This window comes from Macaca fascicularis, chromosome 6 (assembly GCF_037993035.2).
Source record: "Macaca fascicularis isolate 582-1 chromosome 6, T2T-MFA8v1.1".
NCBI classification, from domain to species: domain Eukaryota; kingdom Metazoa; phylum Chordata; class Mammalia; order Primates; family Cercopithecidae; genus Macaca; species Macaca fascicularis.
Window position 1 is genome coordinate 61,546,793 of NC_088380.1, and position 22,277 is coordinate 61,569,069.

At 40.1% G+C, this 22,277-nt stretch overlaps 1 protein-coding gene and 1 non-coding gene across 3 annotated transcripts in view; one reads left to right on the forward strand and one right to left on the reverse strand.

The window, feature by feature from the left end:
• The window catches only part of ANKRD55 (ankyrin repeat domain 55), a 138,507-nt gene that overhangs the window by 26,415 nt on the left and 89,815 nt on the right, over positions 1 to 22,277 (reverse strand). For both annotated transcript variants that reach the window (XR_012413670.1, XM_045393726.2), the window contains exon 8: positions 2,497 to 2,681. Coding sequence is in view for 1 of the 2 variants with exons in the window: in XM_045393726.2 (XP_045249661.2) it covers positions 2,497 to 2,681 (185 nt within the window). In the remaining variant the exon portion in view is untranslated. The remainder of the gene's footprint in view (positions 1 to 2,496; positions 2,682 to 22,277) is intronic.
• On the forward strand, positions 1,245 to 1,349 carry LOC123574222 (U6 spliceosomal RNA). Its single transcript, XR_006699113.2, has one exon. It is a non-coding gene; the product is annotated as a U6 spliceosomal RNA (small nuclear RNA).

Here is a 22,277-nt window from a genome sequence, read left to right on the forward strand (position 1 = left end):
ATGCTTAAAGCATATAAACCTATGCAAACTTTGAAAAATTCAACTTTTTTTTTTTTTTAACTTTTTTTTGAGAAGGAGTCTCACGCTGTCATCCAGGCTGGAGTGCAGTGGCACAATCTTGGCTCACTGCAACCTCTGCCTCTTAGGTTCAAGCAATTCTCCTGCCTCAGCCTCCGGAGTAGCTGGGATTACAGGCGTGCACCACCAAGCCCAGCTAATTTTTGTATTTTTAGTAGAGACAGGGTTTCACCATGTTGGCCAGGTTGGTCTTGAGCTCCTGACCTCGTGATCCGCCCACCTCAGCCTCCCAAAGTGCTGGAATTACAGACATGAGCCACCGTGCCTGGCCCTGAAAAATTCAACTATTAACAGTAGCTTATAGCTTCAGCATGAAGGCAGAATTGCATGTTTAGCTGCAGAAAACATAGAAAAAAAATGGAAGCTAGGATTTGATCAGTACATGAGGCCTTATGAGTTGAGCACTGGAGCGGAAAGGACTCTTCTGGATATTTTACTTCCGTTTGAACTCTCCTTATCTTTTGTACTTTCTTTTCTCCCGTTAGTTTTACTTTCCACCCTGAGGCCTAGAGAACTGGATTTTCTTTGCTAAGTGGGTGGTATTACAAAATGGGAACTATTCTATTCAAAGCTGGTTCTAGGAGTGTTTTGAAGTAGATAAACTTTCCCTCAGCCTGCCTTTCTGAAATTTGTTCTTTTTTTCCTTTTAAAAAAAAAGGTTAATTCACTTTTTTCCTCATGTAGCTTATGTCCTTCTACTTTCTTACTTGCTTATGATCAACACCTGCTCTTAGGAAAACACCTACTTTTTTTCTTTTCTTTTTCTTTTCTTTCTTTCTTTCTTTTTTTTTTTTTAGACAGAGTCTTGCTTGCTTAGTAACCCAGGCTGGAGTGCAATGGCGCTATCTTGGCTCACCGCAACCTCCACCTCTTGGCTTCAAGGGATTCTCCTGCCTCAGCCTCCTGACTAGCTGGGATTATAGGTGTCCCCCACCAAACCTGGCTAATTTTTGTATTTTCAGTAAAGACAGATTTCGCCATGTTGGCCAGGCTGGTGTCAAACTCCTGACCTCAAGTGATTCACCCACCTCGGCCTCTCAGAGTGCTGGGATTATAGGCATAAGCCACTGCACCTGGCCGAAAAATGTCTACTTTCAATGATTTATACTTTAATTTTACTTAAAGTCATTTAACTATCTCCAACTTCTGAGACCTATGTAGAGCCCCCCATTTTTTCCCTGGGTTAAAAGAATTTCAGGTATTAATAGAGGAGATTAGCATGGCCCCTGCACAAGGATGACACACACATTTTTGAAGTATTCCATATTTTATAAAGTAATTTTAAAAAGAAAAAGAAGAATTTCAAGTATCTGGGAGCATCACGTATCTGGAGCTTTCTTGGGGTATCTAAAATTATGATAAGTAGGCCGGGCATGGTGGTTCATGCCAGTAATCCCAGCACTTTGAGAGGCTGAGGCGGGCAGATCACCTGAGGCCAGGAGTTCAAGACCAGCCTGGCCAACATGGTGAAACCCTGTCTCTACTAAAAATACAAAAGTAAGCTGGGTGTGGTGGCAGAAGCCTGTAGTTCCAGCTACTCAGGAGGTTGAGGCAAGGAAATCACTTGGACCCGGGAGGTGGAGGTTGCAATGGGCTGAGGTTGTACCACTATACTCCAGCCTGGGCATGAAAGTGAGACTCTATCTCAAAAAAAAAAAAATAAAATAAATAATTATAAGTAGGGGGCTAATTTTGCACTTCAATACAAGAGGATAAAGAAACCAGAGTGCTCAAGTCTACTTATTTTTGATAGGCTTGTTTGTTATTATATTTTTCTTACATTTCCATTGATTCAGTGCCTAACCAAAACAGTTTAGATAAGCAGGGCGTTCTACGTGAAAAGCTGTAAGTTTGAAAGACAGGTGTACAAATCTTCATTTAGTATCTAACTAGCTCTGACAGAAGTCTTTTTACCTTTTTGTACCCAGCTTCCTTTTTCAGACAATACATCTTTGATGATCGAAAACAACAACAGCCTGAAAAAGTTCCTTGTAGTTCTAAGAGCCCAATAGTCCAGAATACAGTCTTTATTATGTTCTTCTCTGGATAAAAGAACTGGTGGACTTTAGAACATAATCCAAGAATGAAGAAAACAAAAATCTCAAAACCTACCTTTAGGAACAAAAAGGGCACATAGCAGGAAGCTGAAATATAGACCGCCTTCTGAGAGCACGGAGAACATTTAGCAAAAAGTGGAAAATCTGACAATACTGTACAGTCACAGTCTTCCTCTCCATAACAATAATTTTTCCTCCTCTCACTAAAATAGAGCAATTTTTATTGTCACAAGCACATGTGTATTACTGGCAATAAGGATATAGCTGTATAGGACACCTCCTTAAACATCTTCTTTATTTTAAGATTCAGTTAGGGGGAAATGACTAGGCGTTCCCAGCACTTTCTGGTTGCCACGGATACCTGTCATCCACATCCAGAGCCTGCAGGTTACACTCAGCGACTCTTGCCAGCTCATGAATAATATCGCTGAAGCCTGCTGCTGCTGCGATATGTACACATGTCTTCCCACTCTCATCATCATAGTTGATTATGGACGGTCCCTGGTGATGGCTCAGGATGATGGAGCACAGAATCCTATTTCCACTCTGAAAAAGAGAGTCAAAGAAAGCTCATTATGTACAATCCAGTGTTCTTCTCTGTCTAGACATGTTAAGATAAAAATACAAAGGAGAAAAAGGAAAAAGAAAGAAAGAAAGAAAAAAGATGAAAAGAGAAAAGAAAATGGAAAAAAAGAATAAAAATACATTCTATCTAAGCTCTCCAACAAATTTCCACTTGTTTCAAGTCACTGCAGAGATTTTTGTCTCCCATAGGAGCTAAGTTGTCTTCTATAATTAGCGAACGAAGAATGGACTGAAATTAAATACATGTGCAATGGACTGACATCAGAGCTAGAGTGATGGATGGGCCACCTAGACAGCAACTTGCTCATTAGGTCTGATCATTTGTGCCCCCATTTGCTGTAGAGGCTGACCACCAGGAAACTGACAGAGTTCATCTTAATGTTAAAGAAGTGACCATGATGAGTACTGACTGGTGGTGCAATGATGCAGGAAAAAAGCTTGTTCCTGGGTAGGGCGAGCAGGGGCCTGAGAATTTGTCCCAGGGAGCCTGGGAAGCAGAACTGTCTGAGCAGAGGCTATACTCTTGTATCCGACTTCCTTTACAAAAACAATTAAAAGATAAAGTGAGAATTTCCAGATGGGGACCACAGAATATTATGCCTTAAGCACCAGGTCCCATCTGAGTACCGGGCCCTCTGTGGCTGCACTGGTTACATACCCATAAAGTAATCTCTGGCTACAGACTTTTTCTTTCTCTTCCTATGGTCTTCCCTTTTGTGTCTTCTTCCTCCCTCCATCTTTCCTTTGTCTAACAATGATTTTAAATAACTTTGACCAATTGTTTATATTCTATGGCATGCCTGTCCTTAGAAGTCAGCAAAAGCTTACTTAGGTGACTTAGGAGTCACCTAAAGCTTAGGTGAGCTTTCACGCCTTTATCAACTTTTCTGTTTGTTGCACCTCATGCTAGTTAGACATATATCGAAGGAGTCTGAAATACATTTTAGATAGTCAAGAGACACTTTTCTTCAAAAGCAGTAGCCATTCAATAAGGAAAACAGAAGCAAAAAGAGTGTCAGCACAGCAATTCTTTTTTGTTTACCATTTCCTGGAAGAGTAAAGGAATTCAAGCTGTCAAGGTGGTTCAAAGGCCAAAACACCCTGTTCATAGTTTCCCCTCTTGGTGGAAGAAGAAGCATTAAGTGCAGATGGAGAAAACAAAACCCCTCTCTTCCTTTCACCTCGCTCGCCCCTGGGGTGGAGTAATTTTGGAAGTGGTAAACTGCAATAGTGGCTGCTGCTTCTGGGATCCTGCCAGCCAGTCCCAGGCAGCAGGTCTCTTGGCAGCCTCTCTGGATAGGTAAAGACAGACTCCACACCTTTCCTCTTTTCCTCCAAAATCCCTTTTGTCCTAAATTCTCCAAACAATTCCTTGCCTCTATACCTGAATCTCACTTGTAGCACGATTGTTTGTATTTTACTTTTCTTTATAAGAATATCCTCCCAGGAATAATGGTGACAGCTGTGTTTACTGTGTGAACATCTGTGCCTGGCACCTTTCTAAGCCATTTCATGTACTAACTCATGAACAACAATCCCACAAGGTTGGTACTATTATTGTCCTCATACCGTAGAGGAGAAAATGAAGGTGTAAGGGATTAAGAAATTTGCCCTCTGTCACAGCTGAGAATGAGCAGATCCAGGATTGACTGTGGAGGCGTTGGACTTCACCACTATACTATTTTGTCTGTGATAAAAAGAGTGGTCTATTAATTTGATCCTGCATATTCATACTGGAGGAACTAAAGTGAAAACTGTTTAGACGACATCAGTACCAGTGATGTGTGCCTCGCCAACTGAGACCTCCTTTACAGTTAATCTTTGGGTACTTTAAGAGTTTCTGCAGTGGCTCAAGCCTGTAATCCCAGCACTTAGGGAGGCCAAGGTGGGCAGATCACAAGGTCAAGTGATCGAGACCATCCTGGCTGACACAGTGAAACCCTGTCTCTACTAAAAATACAAAAAATTAGCCAGGCGTGGTGGCGGGCGCCTGTAGTCCCAGTTGCTTGGGAGGCTGAGGCAGGAGAGTGGCGTGAACCTGGGAGACGGAGCTTGCAGTGAGCTGAGGTCGCGCCACTGCACTCCAGCCTGGGCAACAGAGCTAGACTTCGTCTCAAAAAAAAAAAAAAAAAAAAAAAAAAGAGTTCCTCCTAGTAAGGTTGCCAGGGTGTACCCTCAGAAGAATTTGAGGGAGCCCTACAGAACACTAGTTTGTAAGTCAAGGCCCTGGATCACTTGTCTCCTGGTGACGGAATTCCCTTCTTAATAATCTAGACTGTATGTCAGACAAAAATATGCTTAGACCTGGGAGGTAGGAAAAGTCACAGAGACCAGGAGACACTAGACAAGAAGAAGTGGGACTGTGGTCCAGGTAGGTCCTTAGGAAGAATGGAGAGTAGGTTTACATTGGCTAGAAATGTTATTAAACAGAGCAAGGAACAATATTGTACATATCCTATTCTTAAGGAGCTCTAGAAATCTACACAGAACTGCCAGATGATGATTGTGAGTTTGGTTTTGTTGTATTTATTTATTTGCTTTTGTTCATGGGTAATCCATAACATTGCCTTCATGTATCCTGAAAATGATTGGGAACTGAGTCCTAGTCGTTTTCTGTTTACCCATCATGAGTGGGGAGAGTTGGGGAAGCCTGACTCATAAGAAGCCTTGCCAAGAAGAAAGTTGAGTTAATGTGTAATAATTTTGCTACAGGCAGATTGATAAAACAACAACAAAAACAACAACAACAACAAGATCTCAACATCCTAACTGTATACATTCTAGGTGACCTTCAAAGGAGTCCAGTGGGAGATTTAGGACTAGTTGGCTATTTGTTAACATATATCTAGGGAATATGTTCTATGGTGGCTTCTTCTTGGCAGAAACTCCAATCTCCTTCCTTCTCTTGAACACTGGGATGTGTTTGCGTTGCTTGTCTTGTGATGGTGACCATATAAAGCAGAGGCCAGTGCTTTAGCCTCTGTGTTGCAGCCACTTATCCCTCCTAAAAGGCTGGGAGGTTTTGTGATGTGAGAAGATGATCCTGGCTCATCAGTTGGAGCCAGACATGTTAGACTAGAATGGAGACAAAAGGAAGATCTAGAGTCTATGCCATTGAATGTTTGAGGGTCTGGGGCTAACTAGAGAAAGAAACGTGCCCAATATCCCTGGCTTAGAATCTGGACTGCCTTCATGGTTAGCCCCTTTGGACCAAGCCTTTGGTTGCCCTGGACTCCAGAGGTTGCCAAGCCCAAAAGCCTGGGGCTGCCTCTCCTGGAGACAAAGCAGAAGGTAGAAGTAGTGGGAGGGGATGAGGTATGGTGACCCTCTGCTGTTGAACTACTTCTTTTTTTTTGGGACAAAGTCTCACTCTGTTGCCCAGGTTGGAGTGCAATGGAACCACCTTGGCTCACTGCAACCTCCACTTCCCGGGTTCAAGTGATTCTCCTGTTTCGGCCTCCCGAGTAGCTGGGATTACAGGCATGCACCACCATGCCTGGCTAATTTTTTGTATTTTTAGTAGAGATGGGGTTTCACCATGTTGGCAAGGCCAGTCTCAACCTCCTGATCTCAAGTGATCCACTCACCTCAGACTCCCGAAGTGCTGGGATTACAGGCATGAGCCACCACACCCCGCCCAAACTACTTCATTTCATAGAGGTGCTAATGCTTAGTGGGAGAAAAAGTTTTTCATGCTTTGGTGTATAGAAAGGGTCTGTCTTGGGCTTCCAGCTGTCTGGCAAGATGAAGTCTCCAGGATATCCATGTGTTGTCCTTACTAAACCTATGCCTAGGAATCTTTCTGCTGAAATGAAGCCCAGCAAAGAGTAAGTCTCAACAAATATTTGCTGAGCAATAAATAAATAAATAAATAAATGAAATAGACCTTACAAACTACGGCAAAGCCAAATACGTTGGATTTTACCCATCCTTTTTGGCTTCTTCTCTCTCTTTTCCTCATTATCTTCCTCCATTCTCTACCTTTTCTCTTCTTTCTCTACTTGTTTTTACTCCTAGATGAGTCCCTGTTTTCCCTCGTTCTACCCTCTCCCTTTCTCTCTACAACTGGGCACTGACGACCTGACATGTGAAAGCCACTTTAACTTAGGTTACCCTTCGAAGCTCCAGCTTCCCAAACAGGTCAGAGTCTTTGCTCCTAGGGTAATGGGGGTTAATTTCCTAAATCTGACTTTCTCATTGTTTACTCTGGACTTAGGCAGTTTGGTGGTTGTCCTCTTATCAAGTATTGGAAGCCATGTGGCCTGGGTTCCTGCCCGGGTGCTGGATGCACTTGGGCAAATGCTAAACTTTTGTACTAGTTTCCCTACCTAGGAACTGCAGGATTGGACTAAATGACCTGTGGTCCCTTCCAACTCTAAGCTTCTTTCACCTCATGAGCTGGATCCACTGGTATACAGTATTTAAAATTATACATTGGCATTTTGAATATATTGAGAGTTGAAATATATTCATGGGACTTTGACATAGTTCAAACAGTTGACCACAGATCAACTGTGAGTGTATGTGAGTGTGTGTGTAATTTCTTGCCCACATAACCACATATTGACAAAACATGAAATAATCATTTTATATTAGTGCAATTGTTTTCTTTCTAACCTTCCTTGAAAAGTATGCTGCTGAAGAAGATCCCAAGTAAACACATTTTCTAGTAAGTTGGGGAGGGAGCTAGTGGTGAAATTTGAGGGATGGTAGATGCTTGCCCCTCTTACTGACCAGCAGTGATGCCTAGAATTCATATTGCTAGAAACACTCCTAGTATTAAGGCATTGTACTCCTATAAGGCTTGGTTAAGTGGCCAGTGTTATTCCAGAACTCTTCTTAGATCCATGAGAGAAGTTAGGTCACAGGGCAAGCAAGCTGCTGCCCCCAAATTGGAGAGACAGTCAGACAGGCAGATATAGGGACTCACAACATACTAGAGCAGAAACCTTTGAGGAAATCATTGCTACCTCTGCAGAGTAGAAAAATCCAAACTATAGTTAATGAATTGTCAAAGGCTCAGTGTGGACAAATCTGAGAGTATAAACTCAGTGATCTAGTTACATTGGTTATGGGGTGCCATGCTTTTGTGAATTTTACTTCTAGTAGCTCAACTGGCTTCTCACAGTATATAGCAGAGAAAAATTCCCATGGGCTTCTGGCAGGAGGATAGGGAAAAGGAACCTTTTTGAAATATACCAGAGCACTCTGTTCTTCTTAATAAAATCTGTCCTCAGGAGAAACTAGCTAACCAGAACCTAAACTACTGAGGTTTTATCAGAGCCTAACTGACCGTAAGGAAGGAAAGTGCTCAACTCCATCTAGCTCTAGCTTTCTACATGGGAGCAGAACAATACCCAATTCCAGCCCACTCTAGCTATCCTGTCTCACCTAAGAAGGGGAAAAAACATCCTGAGAAACACTTGGAATATTCACATTCCAGAGGCATAGGTTCACTAAAAGACAGGGACCAAATTGTAGGAAGATACAGTACATTTCTCTTCCCCCCATACTTTACCATTACATAAATAAGGGCTATTTACAGGAGTTCTCTTATCCACTACATCATGTCTGGCTATTGAGAAAAAATTATAAAGCATGCCAAAAGGGGAACAACACAGTATCTACAGAGCAAGCATCAGTTCCAGACATGGCAAGGATATGGGAATTATCAGATAAAGAATTTAAAACAACTGTGAATAATGTGCTAAGGGCTCTAAATGGATAAAGTGGACAACATGTCAGAACAGATGGGCAGTGTAAGCAGGAAGATGGAGATCCTAAGAAATAATCAAAAATAAATGCCGGAGATCAAAAACACTGTAATGGAAATGAAGAATGCCTTTGATGAGCTTATTAGTAGATTGGACACAGCTGAGGGAACAGTCTGAAAGCTTGAGAAGATCTCAATGTAAACCTCCAAAACTGGAAAACAAAAATAACAAAGACTGGAAAAAACAGAACAGAATATTCACAGACTGTGAGAGAACTACAAAACGTATAACATACAGGCAATAGGAATACCAGAAGGAGAAGAAAGAGAAAAGGAACAGGATAAATATTTGAAACAATAATAATGACTGAGAATTTTACCAAAAAAATTGTTAGACACAAAAGCTCAGAGAGCACCAAGCAGGCTAAATGCCAAAAACAACAACAAAAACAACAAAACAAACAAACAAACAAAAAACCCTATGCCTAGCCATATTATTTTCCAATTACGAAAACCAAAGATAAAGAAAAAGTCCTGAAAGAAGACAGGGGAAAGGAACACCTTACCTATAGAGGAGCAAAGAGAAGGATTACATCTGATATCTCAGAAACCGTACAAGCAAGAAGAGACTGGAGTGAAATACTTACAGAGTTGAGAAAAGCCTCCCATCAACAAGAATTCTGTACCTTATGAAATTGCCCTTCAAAAGTGAAGGAGAAATAAATACTTTCTTAGATAAACAAAAATTGGTAGACCTGCATTGCACTAGATGTTAAAAGTAGTTTCTTAGAGAGAAGAAAAATGATATAGGCCAGAAACTCTGATTTACGTAAAGGAAAGAAGAGCGCTGAAGAAGGAATAAATGAAGGTAAAATAAAAACTTTTATTTTTTATTGTTAATTGACCTAGGAGATAATAGTTTGTTCAAAATACTAATAGCTACAATGTATGCTTATGCATCTATCTTTATATCTATATACATATGCATGAGCTTATGTAGGTTTATATATAAGTAAAATGAATGACAGCAATCATACTAGGGACAGGTGGAAGGAATTAGGATCATTTTGCTATTATAAAGTATTCACACTACCCGTGAAATGATATAGTGTTATTTTGAAGTGGATTTGGATTAGTTGTAAACATATTTTGTATACTTTAGGGCAACCACTAAAAAAGTAAAAAAGGGAGTATAACTAATACGCTAAGAAAAAAGAGAAAATGAAATAATATTAAATGCTAATTAAAACCACAAAAGGTGGGAAAAGAGTAGAAGACAAAAATAGGAACAAAGAATAAGGGCAGCAAATAGAAAACAGTAACAAATATGATCGATGTTACTCTAACTATATGAATAATCACTTTGAACATTAATGGTCTAAATGTACCAATCAAAAGACAGAGATTATCAGTGTGGATAGAAAAATAAGACCCAACTATATGTTGTCTATAAGAAACCCACCTTAAATATAATGACACACATAGATTAAAAGTAAATGAATGGTGAAAGATTTACCATGAAGACACTAACCAAAAGAAAGCAGGAGTAGCTATATATTATAATTCTAGACAGAGCAGACTAAAAAGCAAAGAAAGTTGTTAGGGATAAAGAAGGATATTACATAATGATAAAGAGGTGAGTTCTCCAAGAAGACATAATGATCCTTATGTACCCAACAACACAGCCTTAAAACATGCGAGGCAAAACCTGGCAAAGCTGCAAGAAGAAACAGATGAATCTACTTTATAGTTGAAGACTTCGACATCCCTCTATCAGCAATGGACATATCCAGAAAGCAGAAAATCGGTAGGAATGTAGTTGAACTTAGAAATACAATTAATTAATTGGATATAATTGACTTCTACTGACTACTTCATCTAACAGCAAAATACACATTTTTAACAAGCTCACATGGGAACTTCACCAAGATAGACCACAGTCTAGGCCATAAAACAAACCTTAACAAAAGTGAAAGAATAGAAATCATACAACGCATGCTTTCAGACCACGGTAGCATTAAACTATAAATCAATAACAGAAAGACAACTGGAAAATTTCTGAACATGTGGAGATTAAACAACATAAATAACACATAGTTCAAAAGAAGAAATCTCAAGAAAACTAAAAAAATACTTTGAACAAAAGGAAGATAACATCAAAATTTGTGGAATGTAGCAAAAACAATTTCTCAGAAGAAAATTTATAGCATTGAATGTATATATTAAAAAAGAAGAAAGATCTAGAATCAGTTATATAAGCTTACACCTTAGGAAGCTAGAAAAAGAAGAGCAAATTAAATCCAAAGTAAGCAGAAGAAAAGAAAAAATAAAAATTAGAGTAGAAATCAATGAAGTAGAAAACAAAAAATCAATAGAGAAAATCAATGAAACCAAAAGCTGGTTCTTTGAAAAGATTAATAAAAGTGATAAGCCTCTAGCCAGGCTAGAAAAAAACAGAGGGGCACAAATTACTTAATATCAGAAATGAAAAAAGGTACTTCACTACAGATCCCATGAACATGAGAAGAATAATGAAGAAATACTTTACACAACTCTATTTTCACAACTTGATAAACATATTTGAAATGGACCAATTCCTTAAAAGACACAATCTACCAAAACACACACAAGGAGAAATAGATAATCTGAATACATTTATGTCTATTAAAGAAATTGAAAAGGCTGGGTGTGTGGCTCACACCTGTTATCCCAGCACTTCGACAGGCTGAGGCAGGTGGATCACCTGAGGTCAGGAGTTCGAGACCAGCCTGGCCAACATGGCGAAACCCCGTCTCTACTAAAAATACAAAAAATTAGCCTGGCGTGGTAGCAGGCACCTGTAATCCCAGCTACTGGGGAAGCTGGGGCAAGAGAATTGCTTGAGCCTGGGAGGTGGAGGTTGCAGTGAGCCGAGATCACGTCATTGCGTCATTGCACTCCAGCCTGGGCGACAGAGAGAGAGACTCTGTCCCCCTGCTGCCGCAAAAAAAAAAAAAAAAAAAAAAGAAAAAGAAAAAGAAAAAGAAAAAGAAATTGAATAAATAATTAATAACCTTCTAAAATGGAAATATGAGGCCCAGATGTATTCACTGGTAAATTTTACAAAAATTCAAGAAAAAAATGACAGTTCTTAAATAATCTCTTTCAGAAGATAGAAGTGTAGGGAACTTCAGCGGAGCAAGATGGCCGAATAGGAACAGCTCCAGTCTCCAACTCCCAGCGCGAGCGACACAGAAGACCGGTGATTTCTGCATTTTCAACTGAGGTACTGGGTTCATCTCACTGGGGAGTGCCGGACGATCGGTGCTGGTCAGCTGCTGCAGCCCGACCAGTGAGAGCTGAAGCAGGGCGAGGCATGGCCTCACCTGGGAAGCGCAAGGGGGAAGGGAATCCCTTTTCCTAGCCAGGGGAACTAAGACACACAACACCTGGAAAATCGGGTAACTCCCACCCCAATACTGCGCTTTAAGCAAACAGGCACACCAGGAGATCATATCCCACACCTGGCCGGGAGGGTCCCACACCCACGGAGCCTCCCTCATTGCTAGCACAGCAGTCTGTGATCTACCAGCAAGGCAGCAGCGAGGCTGGGGGAGGGGCGCCCGCCATTGCTGAGGCTTAAGTAGGTAAACAAAGCTGCTGGGAACTCGAACTGGGTGGAGCTCACAGCAGCTCAAGGAAACCTGCCTGTCTCTGTAGACTCCACCTCTGGGGACAGGGCAATAACAAACGCAGCCGAAACCTCTGCAGACGCAAACGACTCTGTCTGACAGCTTTGAAGAGAGCAGTGGATCTCCCAACAAGGAGGTTGAGATCTGAGAAGGGACAGACTCCCTGCTCAAGTGGGTCCCTGACCCCTGAGTAGCCTAACTGGGAATCATCCCCCACTAGGGGCAGTCTGACACCCCACACCTCACAGGGTGGAGTACACCCCTGAGAGGAAGCTTCCAAAGCAAGAATCAGACAGGTACACTCGCTGTTCAGAAATATTCTATCTTCTGCAGCCTCTGCTGCTGATACCCAGGCAAACAGGGTCTGGAGTGGACCTCAAGCAATCTCCAACAGACCTACAGCTGAGGGTCCTGACTGTTAGAAGGAAAACTATCAAACAGGAAGGACACCTACACCAAAACCCCATCAGTACATCATCATCATCAAAGACCAGAGGCAGATAAAACCACAAAGATTGGGAAAAAGCAGGGCAGAAAAGCTGGAAATTCAAAAAATAAGAGCGCATCTCCCCCAGCAAAGGAGCGCAGCTCATCGCCAGCAACGGATCAAAGCTGGACGGAGAATGACTTTGACGAGATGAGAGAAGAAGGCTTCAGTCCATCAAATTTCTCAGAGCTAAAGGAGGAATTACGTACCCAGCACAAAGAAACTAAAAATCTTGAAAAAAAAGTGGAAGAATTGATGGCTAGAGTAATTAATGCAGAGAAGGTCATAAACAAAATGAAAGAGATGAAAACCATGACATGAGAAATACGTGACAAATGCACAAGCTTCAGTAACCGACTCGATCAACTGGAAGAAAGAGTATCTGCGATTGAGGATCAAATGAATGAAATGAAGCGAGAAGAGAAACCAAAAGAAAAAAGAAGAAAAAGAAATGAACAAAGCCTGCAAGAAGTATGGGATTATGTAAAAAGACCAAATCTACGTCTGATTGGGGTGCCTGAAAGTGAGGGGGAAAATGGAACCAAGTTGGAAAACACTCTTCAGGATATCATCCAGGAGAACTTCCCCAACCTAGTAGGGCAGGCCAACATTCAAATCCAGGAAATACAGAGAACGCCACAAAGATACTCCTCAAGAAGAGCAACTCCAAGACACATAATTGCCAGACTCACCAAAGTTGAAATGAAGGAAAAAATCTTAAGGGCAGCCAGAGAGAAAGGTCGGGTTACCCACAAAGGGAAGCCCATCAGACTAACAGCAGATCTCTCAGCAGAAACTCTACAAGCCAGAAGAGAGTGGGGGCCAATATTCAACATTCTTAAAGAAAAGAATTTTAAACCCAGAATTTCATATCCAGCCAAACTAAGTTTCATAAGTGAAGGAGAAATAAAATCCTTTACAGATAAGCAAATGCTTAGAGATTTTGTCACCACTAGGCCTGCCTTACAAGAGACCCTGAAGGAAGCACTAAACATGGAAAGGAACAACCGGTACCAGCCATTGCAAAAACATGCCAAAATGTAAAGACCATCGAGGCTAGGAAGAAACTGCATCAACTAACGAGCAAAATAACCAGTTAATATCATAATGGCAGGATCAAGTTCACACATAACAATATTAACCTTAAATGTAAATGGACTAAATGCTCCAATTAAAAGACACAGACTGGCAAACTGGATAGAGTCAAGACCCATCAGTCTGCTGTATTCAGGGGACCCATCTCACACGCAGAGACATACATAGGCTCAAAATAAAGGGATGGAGGAAGATTTACCAAGCAAATGGAGAACAAAAAAAAGCGGGGGTTGCAATACTAGTCTCTGGTAAAACAGACTTTAAACCATCAAAGATCAAAAGAGACAAAGAAGGCCATTACATAATGGTAAAGGGATCAATTCAACAGGAAGAGCTAACTATCCTAAATATATATGCACCCAATACAGGAGCACCCAGATTCATCAAGCAAGTCCTTAGAGACTTACAAAGAGACTTAGACTCCCATACAATAATAATGGGAGACTTCAACACTCCACTGTCAACATTAGACAGATCAACGAGACAGAAAGTTAACAAGGATATCCAGGAATTGAACTCATCTCTGCAGCAAGCAGACCTAATAGACATCTATAGAACTCTCCACCCCAAATCAACAGAATATACATTCTTCTCAGCACCACATCGTACTTACTCCAAAATCGACCACGTAATTGGAAGTAAAGCACTCCTCAGCAAATGTACAAGAACAGAAATTATAACAAACTGTCTCTCAGACCACAGTGCAATCAAACTAGAACTCAGGACTAAGAAACTCAATCAAAACCGCTCAACTACATGGAAACTGAACAACCTGCTCCTGAATGACTACTGGGTACATAACGAAATGAAGGCAGAAATAAAGATGTTCTTTGAAACCAATGAGAACAAAGATACAACATACCAGAATCTCTGGGACACATTTAAAGCAGTGTGTAGCGGGAAATTTATAGCACTAAATGCCCATAAGAGAAAGCAGGAAAGATCTAAAATTGACACTCTAACATCGCAATTAAAAGAACTAGAGAAGCAAGAGCAAACACATTCGAAAGCTAGCAGAAGGCAAGAAATAACTAAGATCAGAGCAGAACTGAAGGAGACAGAGACACAAAAAACTCTCCAAAAAATCAATGAATCCAGGAGTTGGTTTTTTGAAAAGATCAACAAAATTGACAGACCACTAGCAAGACTAATAAAGAAGAAAAGAGAGAGGAATCAAATCGATGCAATTAAAAATGATAAAGGGGATATCACCACCGACCCCACAGAAATACAAACTACCATTAGAGAATACTATAAACACCTCTACGCAAATAAACTGGAAAATCTAGAAGAAATGGATAATTTCCTGGACACTTACACTCTTCCAAGACTAAACCAGGAAGAAGTTGAATCCCTGAATAGACCAATAGCAGGCTCTGAAATTGAGGCAATAATTAATAGCCTACCAACCAAAAAAAGTCCAGGACCAGATGGATTCACAGCTGAATTCTACCAGAGGTACAAGGAAGAGTTGGTACCATTCCTTCTGAAACTATTCCAATCAATAGAAAAAAAGGGAATCCTCCCTAACTCATTTTATGAGGCCAACATCATCCTGATACCAAAGCCTGGCAGAGACACAACAAAAAAAGAGAATTTTAGACCAATATCCCTGATGAACATCGATGCAAAAATCCTCAATAAAATACTGGCAAACCGGATTCAGCAACACATCAAAAAGCTTATCCACCATGATCAAGTGGGCTTTATCCCTGGGATGCAAGGCTGGTTCAACATTCGCAAATCAATAAACATAATCCAGCATATAAACAGAACCAAAGACAAGAACCACATGATTATCTCAATAGATGCAGAAAAGGCTTTTGACAAAATTCAACAGCCCTTCATGCTAAAAACGCTCAATAAATTCGGTATTGATGGAACATACCTCAAAATAATAAGAGCTATTTATGACAAACCCACAGCCAATATCATACTGAATGGGCAAAAACTGGAAAAATTCCCTTTGAAAACTGGCACAAGACAGGGATGCCCTCTCTCACCACTCCTATTCAACATAGTGTTGGAAGTTCTGGCTAGGGCAATCAGGCAAGAGAAAGAAATCAAGGGTATTCAGTTAGGAAAAGAAGTCGTCAAATTGTCCCTGTTTGCAGATGACATGATTGTATATTTAGAAAACCCCATTGTCTCAGCCCAAAATCTCCTTAAGCTGATAAGCAACTTCAGCAAAGTCTCAGGATACAAAATTAATGTGCAAAAATCACAAGCATTCTTATACACCAGTAACAGACAAACAGAGAGCCAAATCAGGAATGAACTTCCATTCACAATTGCTTCAAAGAGAATAAAATACCTAGGAATCCAACTTACAAGGGATGTAAAGGACCTCTTCAAGGAGAACTACAAATCACTGCTCAGTGAAATAAAAGAGGACACAAACAAATGGAAAAACATACCATGCTCATGGATAGGAAGAATCAATATCGTGAAAATGGCCATACTGCCCAAGGTAATTTATAGATTCAATGCCATCCCCATCAAGCTACCAATGAGTTTCTTCACAGAATTGGAAAAAACTGCTTTAAAGTTCATATGGAACCAAAAAAGAGCCCACATCTCCAAGACAATCCTAAGTCAAAAGAACAAAGCTGGAGGCATCACGCTACCTGACTTCAAACTATACTACAAGGCTACAGTAACCAAAACAGCATGGTACTGGTACCAAAACAGAGATAGAGACCAATGGAACAGAACAGAGTCCTCAGAAATAATACCACACATATACAACCATCTGATCTTTGACAAACCTGAGAAAAACAAGAAATGGGGAAAGGATTCCCTATTTAATAAATGGTGCTGGGAAAATTGGCTAGCCATAAGTAGAAAGCTGAAACTGGATCCTTTCCTTACTCCTTATACAAAAATTAATTCAAGATGGATTAGATACTTAAATGTTAGACCTAATACCATAAAAATCCTAGAGGAAAACCTAGGTAGTACCATTCAGGACATAGGCATGGGCAAAGACTTCATGTGTAAAACACCAAAAGCAATGGCAGCAAAAGCCAAAATTGACAAATGGGATCTCATTAAACTAAAGAGCTTCTGCACAGCAAAAGAAACTACCATCAGAGTGAACAGGCAACCTACAGAATGGGAGAAAATTTTTGCAATCTACTCATCTGACAAAGGGCTAATATCCAGAACCTACAAATAACTCAAACAAATTTACAAGAAAAAAACAAACAACCCCATCAAAAAGTGGGCAAAGGATATGAACAGACATTTCTCAAAAGAAGACATTCATACAGCCAACAGACACATGAAAAAATGCTCATCATCACTGGCCATCAGAGAAATGCAAATCAAAACCACAATGAGATACCATATCCCACCAATTAGAATGGCGATCATTAAAAAGTCAGGAAACAACAGGTGCTGGAGAGGATGTGGAGAAATAGGAACACTTTTACACTGTTGGTGGGATTGTAAACTAGTTCAACCATTATGGAAAACAGTATGGTGATTCCTCAAGGATCTAGAACTAGATGTACCATATGACCCAGCCATCCCATTACTGGGTATATACCCAAAGGATTATAAAGTATGCTGCTATAAAGACACATGCACACGTATGTTTATTGCAGCACTATTCACAATAGCAAAGACTTGGAATCAACCCAAATGTCCATCAGTGACAGATTGGATTAAGAAAATGTGGCACATATACACCATGGAATACTATGCAGCCATCAAAAAGGATGAGTTTGTGTCCTTTGTAGGTACATGGATGCAGCTGGAAACCATCATTCTCAGCAAACTATCGCAAGAACAGAAAACCAAACACCGCATGTTCTCACTCATAGGTGGGAACTGAACAATGAGATCACTTGGACTCGGGAAGGGGAACATCACACACCGGGGCCTATCATGGGGTGGGGGAAGGGATTGCATTGGGAATTATACCTGATGTAAATGACGAGTTGATGGGTGCAGCACACCAACATGGCACAAGTATACATATGTAACAAACCTGCACATTATGCACATGTACCCTACAACTTAAAGTATAATAATAATAAATAAATTAAAAAAAAAAAAAAAGAAGTGTAGGGAACTTCCTAACTCATTCTGTCAGCCAGTATCACCCTAATACAAGACAAAGACATTACAAGAAAAGAAAACTATAGACCAATAACTTTCATAAAGATAGATGTAAATGTCCCCAACGACATATTAGTGAATAGAATCTAGCAACATAGAAAAAGAATTATACATCGTGGTCAAGTAGGATTTATCCAAAGTATGCAAGTATAGCTCAACATTTTCAAATCAATTAATGTAATCAACCACATCAGCAGGCTAAAGAAGAAGAATCACACAGTTGCATCAATAGATACAGAAAAAGCATTTGAGAAAATCCATCACTTATTCATAATAAAAACTCTCAGTAAGCTAGGAATAGAGAAGAACTCCCTAAACTTGATAAAGAGCATCTGTAGAAAACCTATAGCTAACATCACACTTCATGGTGAAAAATGAGAAGCTTTCCAACTAAGATCAGGAACAAGGTAAAGATGTCTCCTATCACAACTTTTCTTTTCTTTTGTCTTCTCTTCTTTTCTTTCTTTCTCTTTCTTCTTTCTTTCTTTCTTTGTTTCTTTGTTTCTTTCTTTCTTTCTTTCTTTCTTCTTCTTCTTCTTCTTCTTTTTTTTTTCAGGGTGTCACTCTGTTGCTCAGGCTGGAGTGCAGTGGTGTGATCTTGGCTCACTGTGACCTCTGCCTCCAGGTTCAAGTGATTCTCCTGCCTCAGCCTCCCGAGTAGCTGGGACTACAGGCATGTGCCACCACACCCAGCTAGTTTTTGTATTTTCAGTAGAGGCAGGTCTTTGCCATTTGGCCAGGCTGGTCTTGAACTCCTGGCCTCAAGCAATCCACCTGCATCGGCCTCCCAAAGTGCTGAGATTACAGGCATGAGCCACTTTACCCGGAGCCACAACCTCTTTTCAATATTATACCAAAGTTCTAGTTAATGCAATAAGACAAGAACAGGAAATAAAAAGAATGCTGATTGAGAAGGAGGAAATAAAACAGTCTGTTTTCAGATGACATGACTATCTATGTATAAAATCTGAAAGAATAGACAAAAATAGCTTTGAAACTAAGAAGCAATTATAGCAAGATTTCAGGATATAAGCTAATATACAAAAGTTGATCATTTTTCTATAAACTAGCAATGAACAATAGAATTTGAAATTAAAAATACAATACCATTTACATTAGCACCCCTCAAAATTAAATACTTAGGTACAAATCTAACAAAATATGATACAAGAGCGATATGAAAAAATCTACAAAATTGTGATGAAAAACATCAAAGAACTAAATAAATGGAGATCTTCATATGGTGAGGGTAAGAGCAAAATAAAAATTATAAAAATAAATAAATAAATGGAGAGGTATTCCATGTTCATGGTTAAGAAGACTTAAAATTGTTAAGATATCAGTTCTTCAAAACTTGATCTATAGATTCAATATAGTCCCTATCAAAATACCAGAAACTTATCTTGTAGATATCAACAAACTGATTCTACAGTTTATATGGAGAGGCAAAAGACACAGAATAGTCAACAAGACAGTGGAGAAGAACTAAGTTGGGCAACTGACACTACTCAACTTTAAGACTTACTATAAAGCTACAGTAATCAAGATAGTGTGATATTGGCAGAATAACAGACAAATAAGTCAATGCAGCAGAATGGACAGCCAAGAAATAGACTCACATAAATATAATCAACTGATATTTGACAAAAGAGTAAAAGCAATACAATAAAGAAAGGTAGTTGTTTCACCAAATGGTGCTGAAACAGCTGGACATCTACATGCAAAAAAATAAACCTAGACACAGACCTTATACCTTTTACAAAATTGACTCAAAACTGATCACAGACCTAAATGTAAAACCTAAAATTAGGCCAGGCGAGGCGGCTCATATCTATAATCCCAGCACTTTGGGAGGCTGGGGTGGGAGAATCGCTTGAGTCTGGGGGTTCAAGACCAGCCCAGGCAACATGGTGAAACCTCATCTCTAAAAAAAATACAAAAAATTACCTAGGCATTGTGGCATGTGCCTGTAGTCCCAGCTACTCAGGAGGCTGAAGTGGAAGGATCACTCGAGCCTAGGAGGTCCAGGCTGCAGCGAGCCGTGATTATGTCACTGCAATCCAGCCTGGATGAGACAGAGTGAATTCTAAAATTACATAAGAATTCCAGGAGATGCTCTTTCCCTAAGTGGCCTGAGCTAATCTGTGAAAATGGTTCGCTATTCACTTGACTGAGAGAGTCCCACAAAATCATGCAAATCAAGAGGTTCAAGTCTTAGTGTTCACTTTAAGAACACTTGTGAAACTGCCCAGGCCATCAAGGTATGCATATATGAAAAGCCACGAAGTATCTGAAAGATGCCACTTTACAGAAACAGTGCGTACCATTCTGATGTTACAATGGTGGAGTTGGCAGGTGTGCCTAGGCCAAGCAGTGGGGCTGGACATAAGGTCGGTGGCCCAAAAAGAGTGCTGAATTTTTGCTGCACATGCTTAAAAATGCAGAGAGTAATGCTGAACTTATGGGTTTCGATGTAGATTCTCTGGTCATTGAGCGTATCCACATGAATAAAGCACCTAAGATGCGCTGCTGGACCTACAGAGCTCATGGTCAGATTAACTCATACATGAGCTCTCCCTGCCACACTGAGATGATCCTCACTGAAAAGGAACAAAATGTTCCTAAACCAGAAGAGGAGGTTGCCCAGAAGAAAAAGATATCCCAGAAGAAACTGAAGAAACAAAAATTTATGTCACAGGAGTAAATTCAACATTAAAATAAATACAATTAAAAGTAAAAGAAAAAAAGAAAGAATTCTAGGAGATAACAGGAGCAAAATTTAGATGACCTCGGGTCTGGTGATGACTTTTAGATACTGAAATAATAATCCATGGAAGAAAAAATGGATAACCTAGATTTCATTAAAACCAAAAACTTCTCTGTGAAGGACACTGCCAAAAGAATAACAAGATAAGCCCCAATCTGGAAGAAAATACTTGCAAAAGACATGACTAATAAAAGACTATTGCCAAAATATGCAAATAACTCCTAAAACTCAACAGTAGGAAAACGAACAATGATTTTTAAATGGGCTGAAGCTCTTTATAGATAGCTCACAAAGAAAATTTGCAGATGACTAATATAGCCCATGAAAAGATGTGCCACATCATATGCCATCAGAAAACACAAACTAAAGCAACCCTGAGATACCACAGTGCATTGATTAGGAAGGCTAAAATCCAGAACACTGACAATACCAAACACTAGAAAGAATAATGAACAACAGGAACTCCCATTCACTGCTGGTGGAAATGCAAAATGGTACAGCCACTTTTGAAGACAGTTTGGAGACGGAGTCTCACCCTGTCGCCCAGGCTGGAGTGCAATGGTGCAATCTTGGCTCACTGCAACCTCCGCCTCCCAGGTTCAAACGATTCTCCTGCCTCAGCCTCCCGAGTAGCTGGGATTACAGGCACCCGCCACCATGCCCAGCTAATTTTTGTATTTTTAGTAGAGACAGGGATTCACCATGTTGGTCAGGCTGGTCTCGAACTCCTGATCTCGTGATCCGCCTGCCTCGGCCTCCCAAAGTGCTGGGATTACAGGTGTGAGCCAATGCGCCCTGTCAGTTTGGTAGTTTCTTACAAAACTAAACATACCCTTACCATAGATCCAGCAATTGTGCTCCTTGATATTTACCCAAAGGAACTGAAAACTTATGTTTACACGAAAAGCGGCACACAGATGTTTATAGTGGTTTTATTCATAATTGGCAAAGCTGGGAAGCAACCAAGATGTCCTTCCACAGGTGAATGGATAAATAAACTTTGATACATTCATACAATGGAATATTAATCAGTGCTAAAAAGAAATGAGCTATTAAACCATGAAAAGACATGGAGGAAATGTAAATGCATATTACTAGACAATTTGAAAAAGCTACATACAGTATAATTCCAACTATATGACATCCTGGAAAAGGCAAAACTATGGAGACAGTAAAAAGATCAGTGGTTTAGATAAGTGGATTAGGGTAAGGGTGGAAAGAATAAGGGGAGCTCAGAGGATTTTTAGGGCAATGAAGGTATTCTGCATGATACTTTAATGATGGATACCTGTCATTATACCTTTGTCCAGTTCCACAGAATGTACAATATCTAGAGAGAACCTTATGGTAAACTATGGACTTTGGCATTGATGACCTGTCAGTGAGGCTATCAATTGTAACAAGTGTACCACTGTAGTGGGAGATGTTGGTAATGGGGGAGGCAATTTATTGTCAGTGGGGTGGGGGTGGGGTGGACAGAAGATATTAATAGGTGACATATTTCTGCAATTTTCCTCTCAATTTTATTGGGAACTTAAAACTGCTCTAGAAAACTAAAGTCTTTTCTTTTCTTTTTTTTTTTTTTTAATTGTACTTTAAGTTCTAGGGTACATGTGCACAACGTGCAGGTTTGTTACATATGTATACATGTGCCATGTTGGTGTGCTGCACCCATCAACTCGTCAGCACCCATCAACTC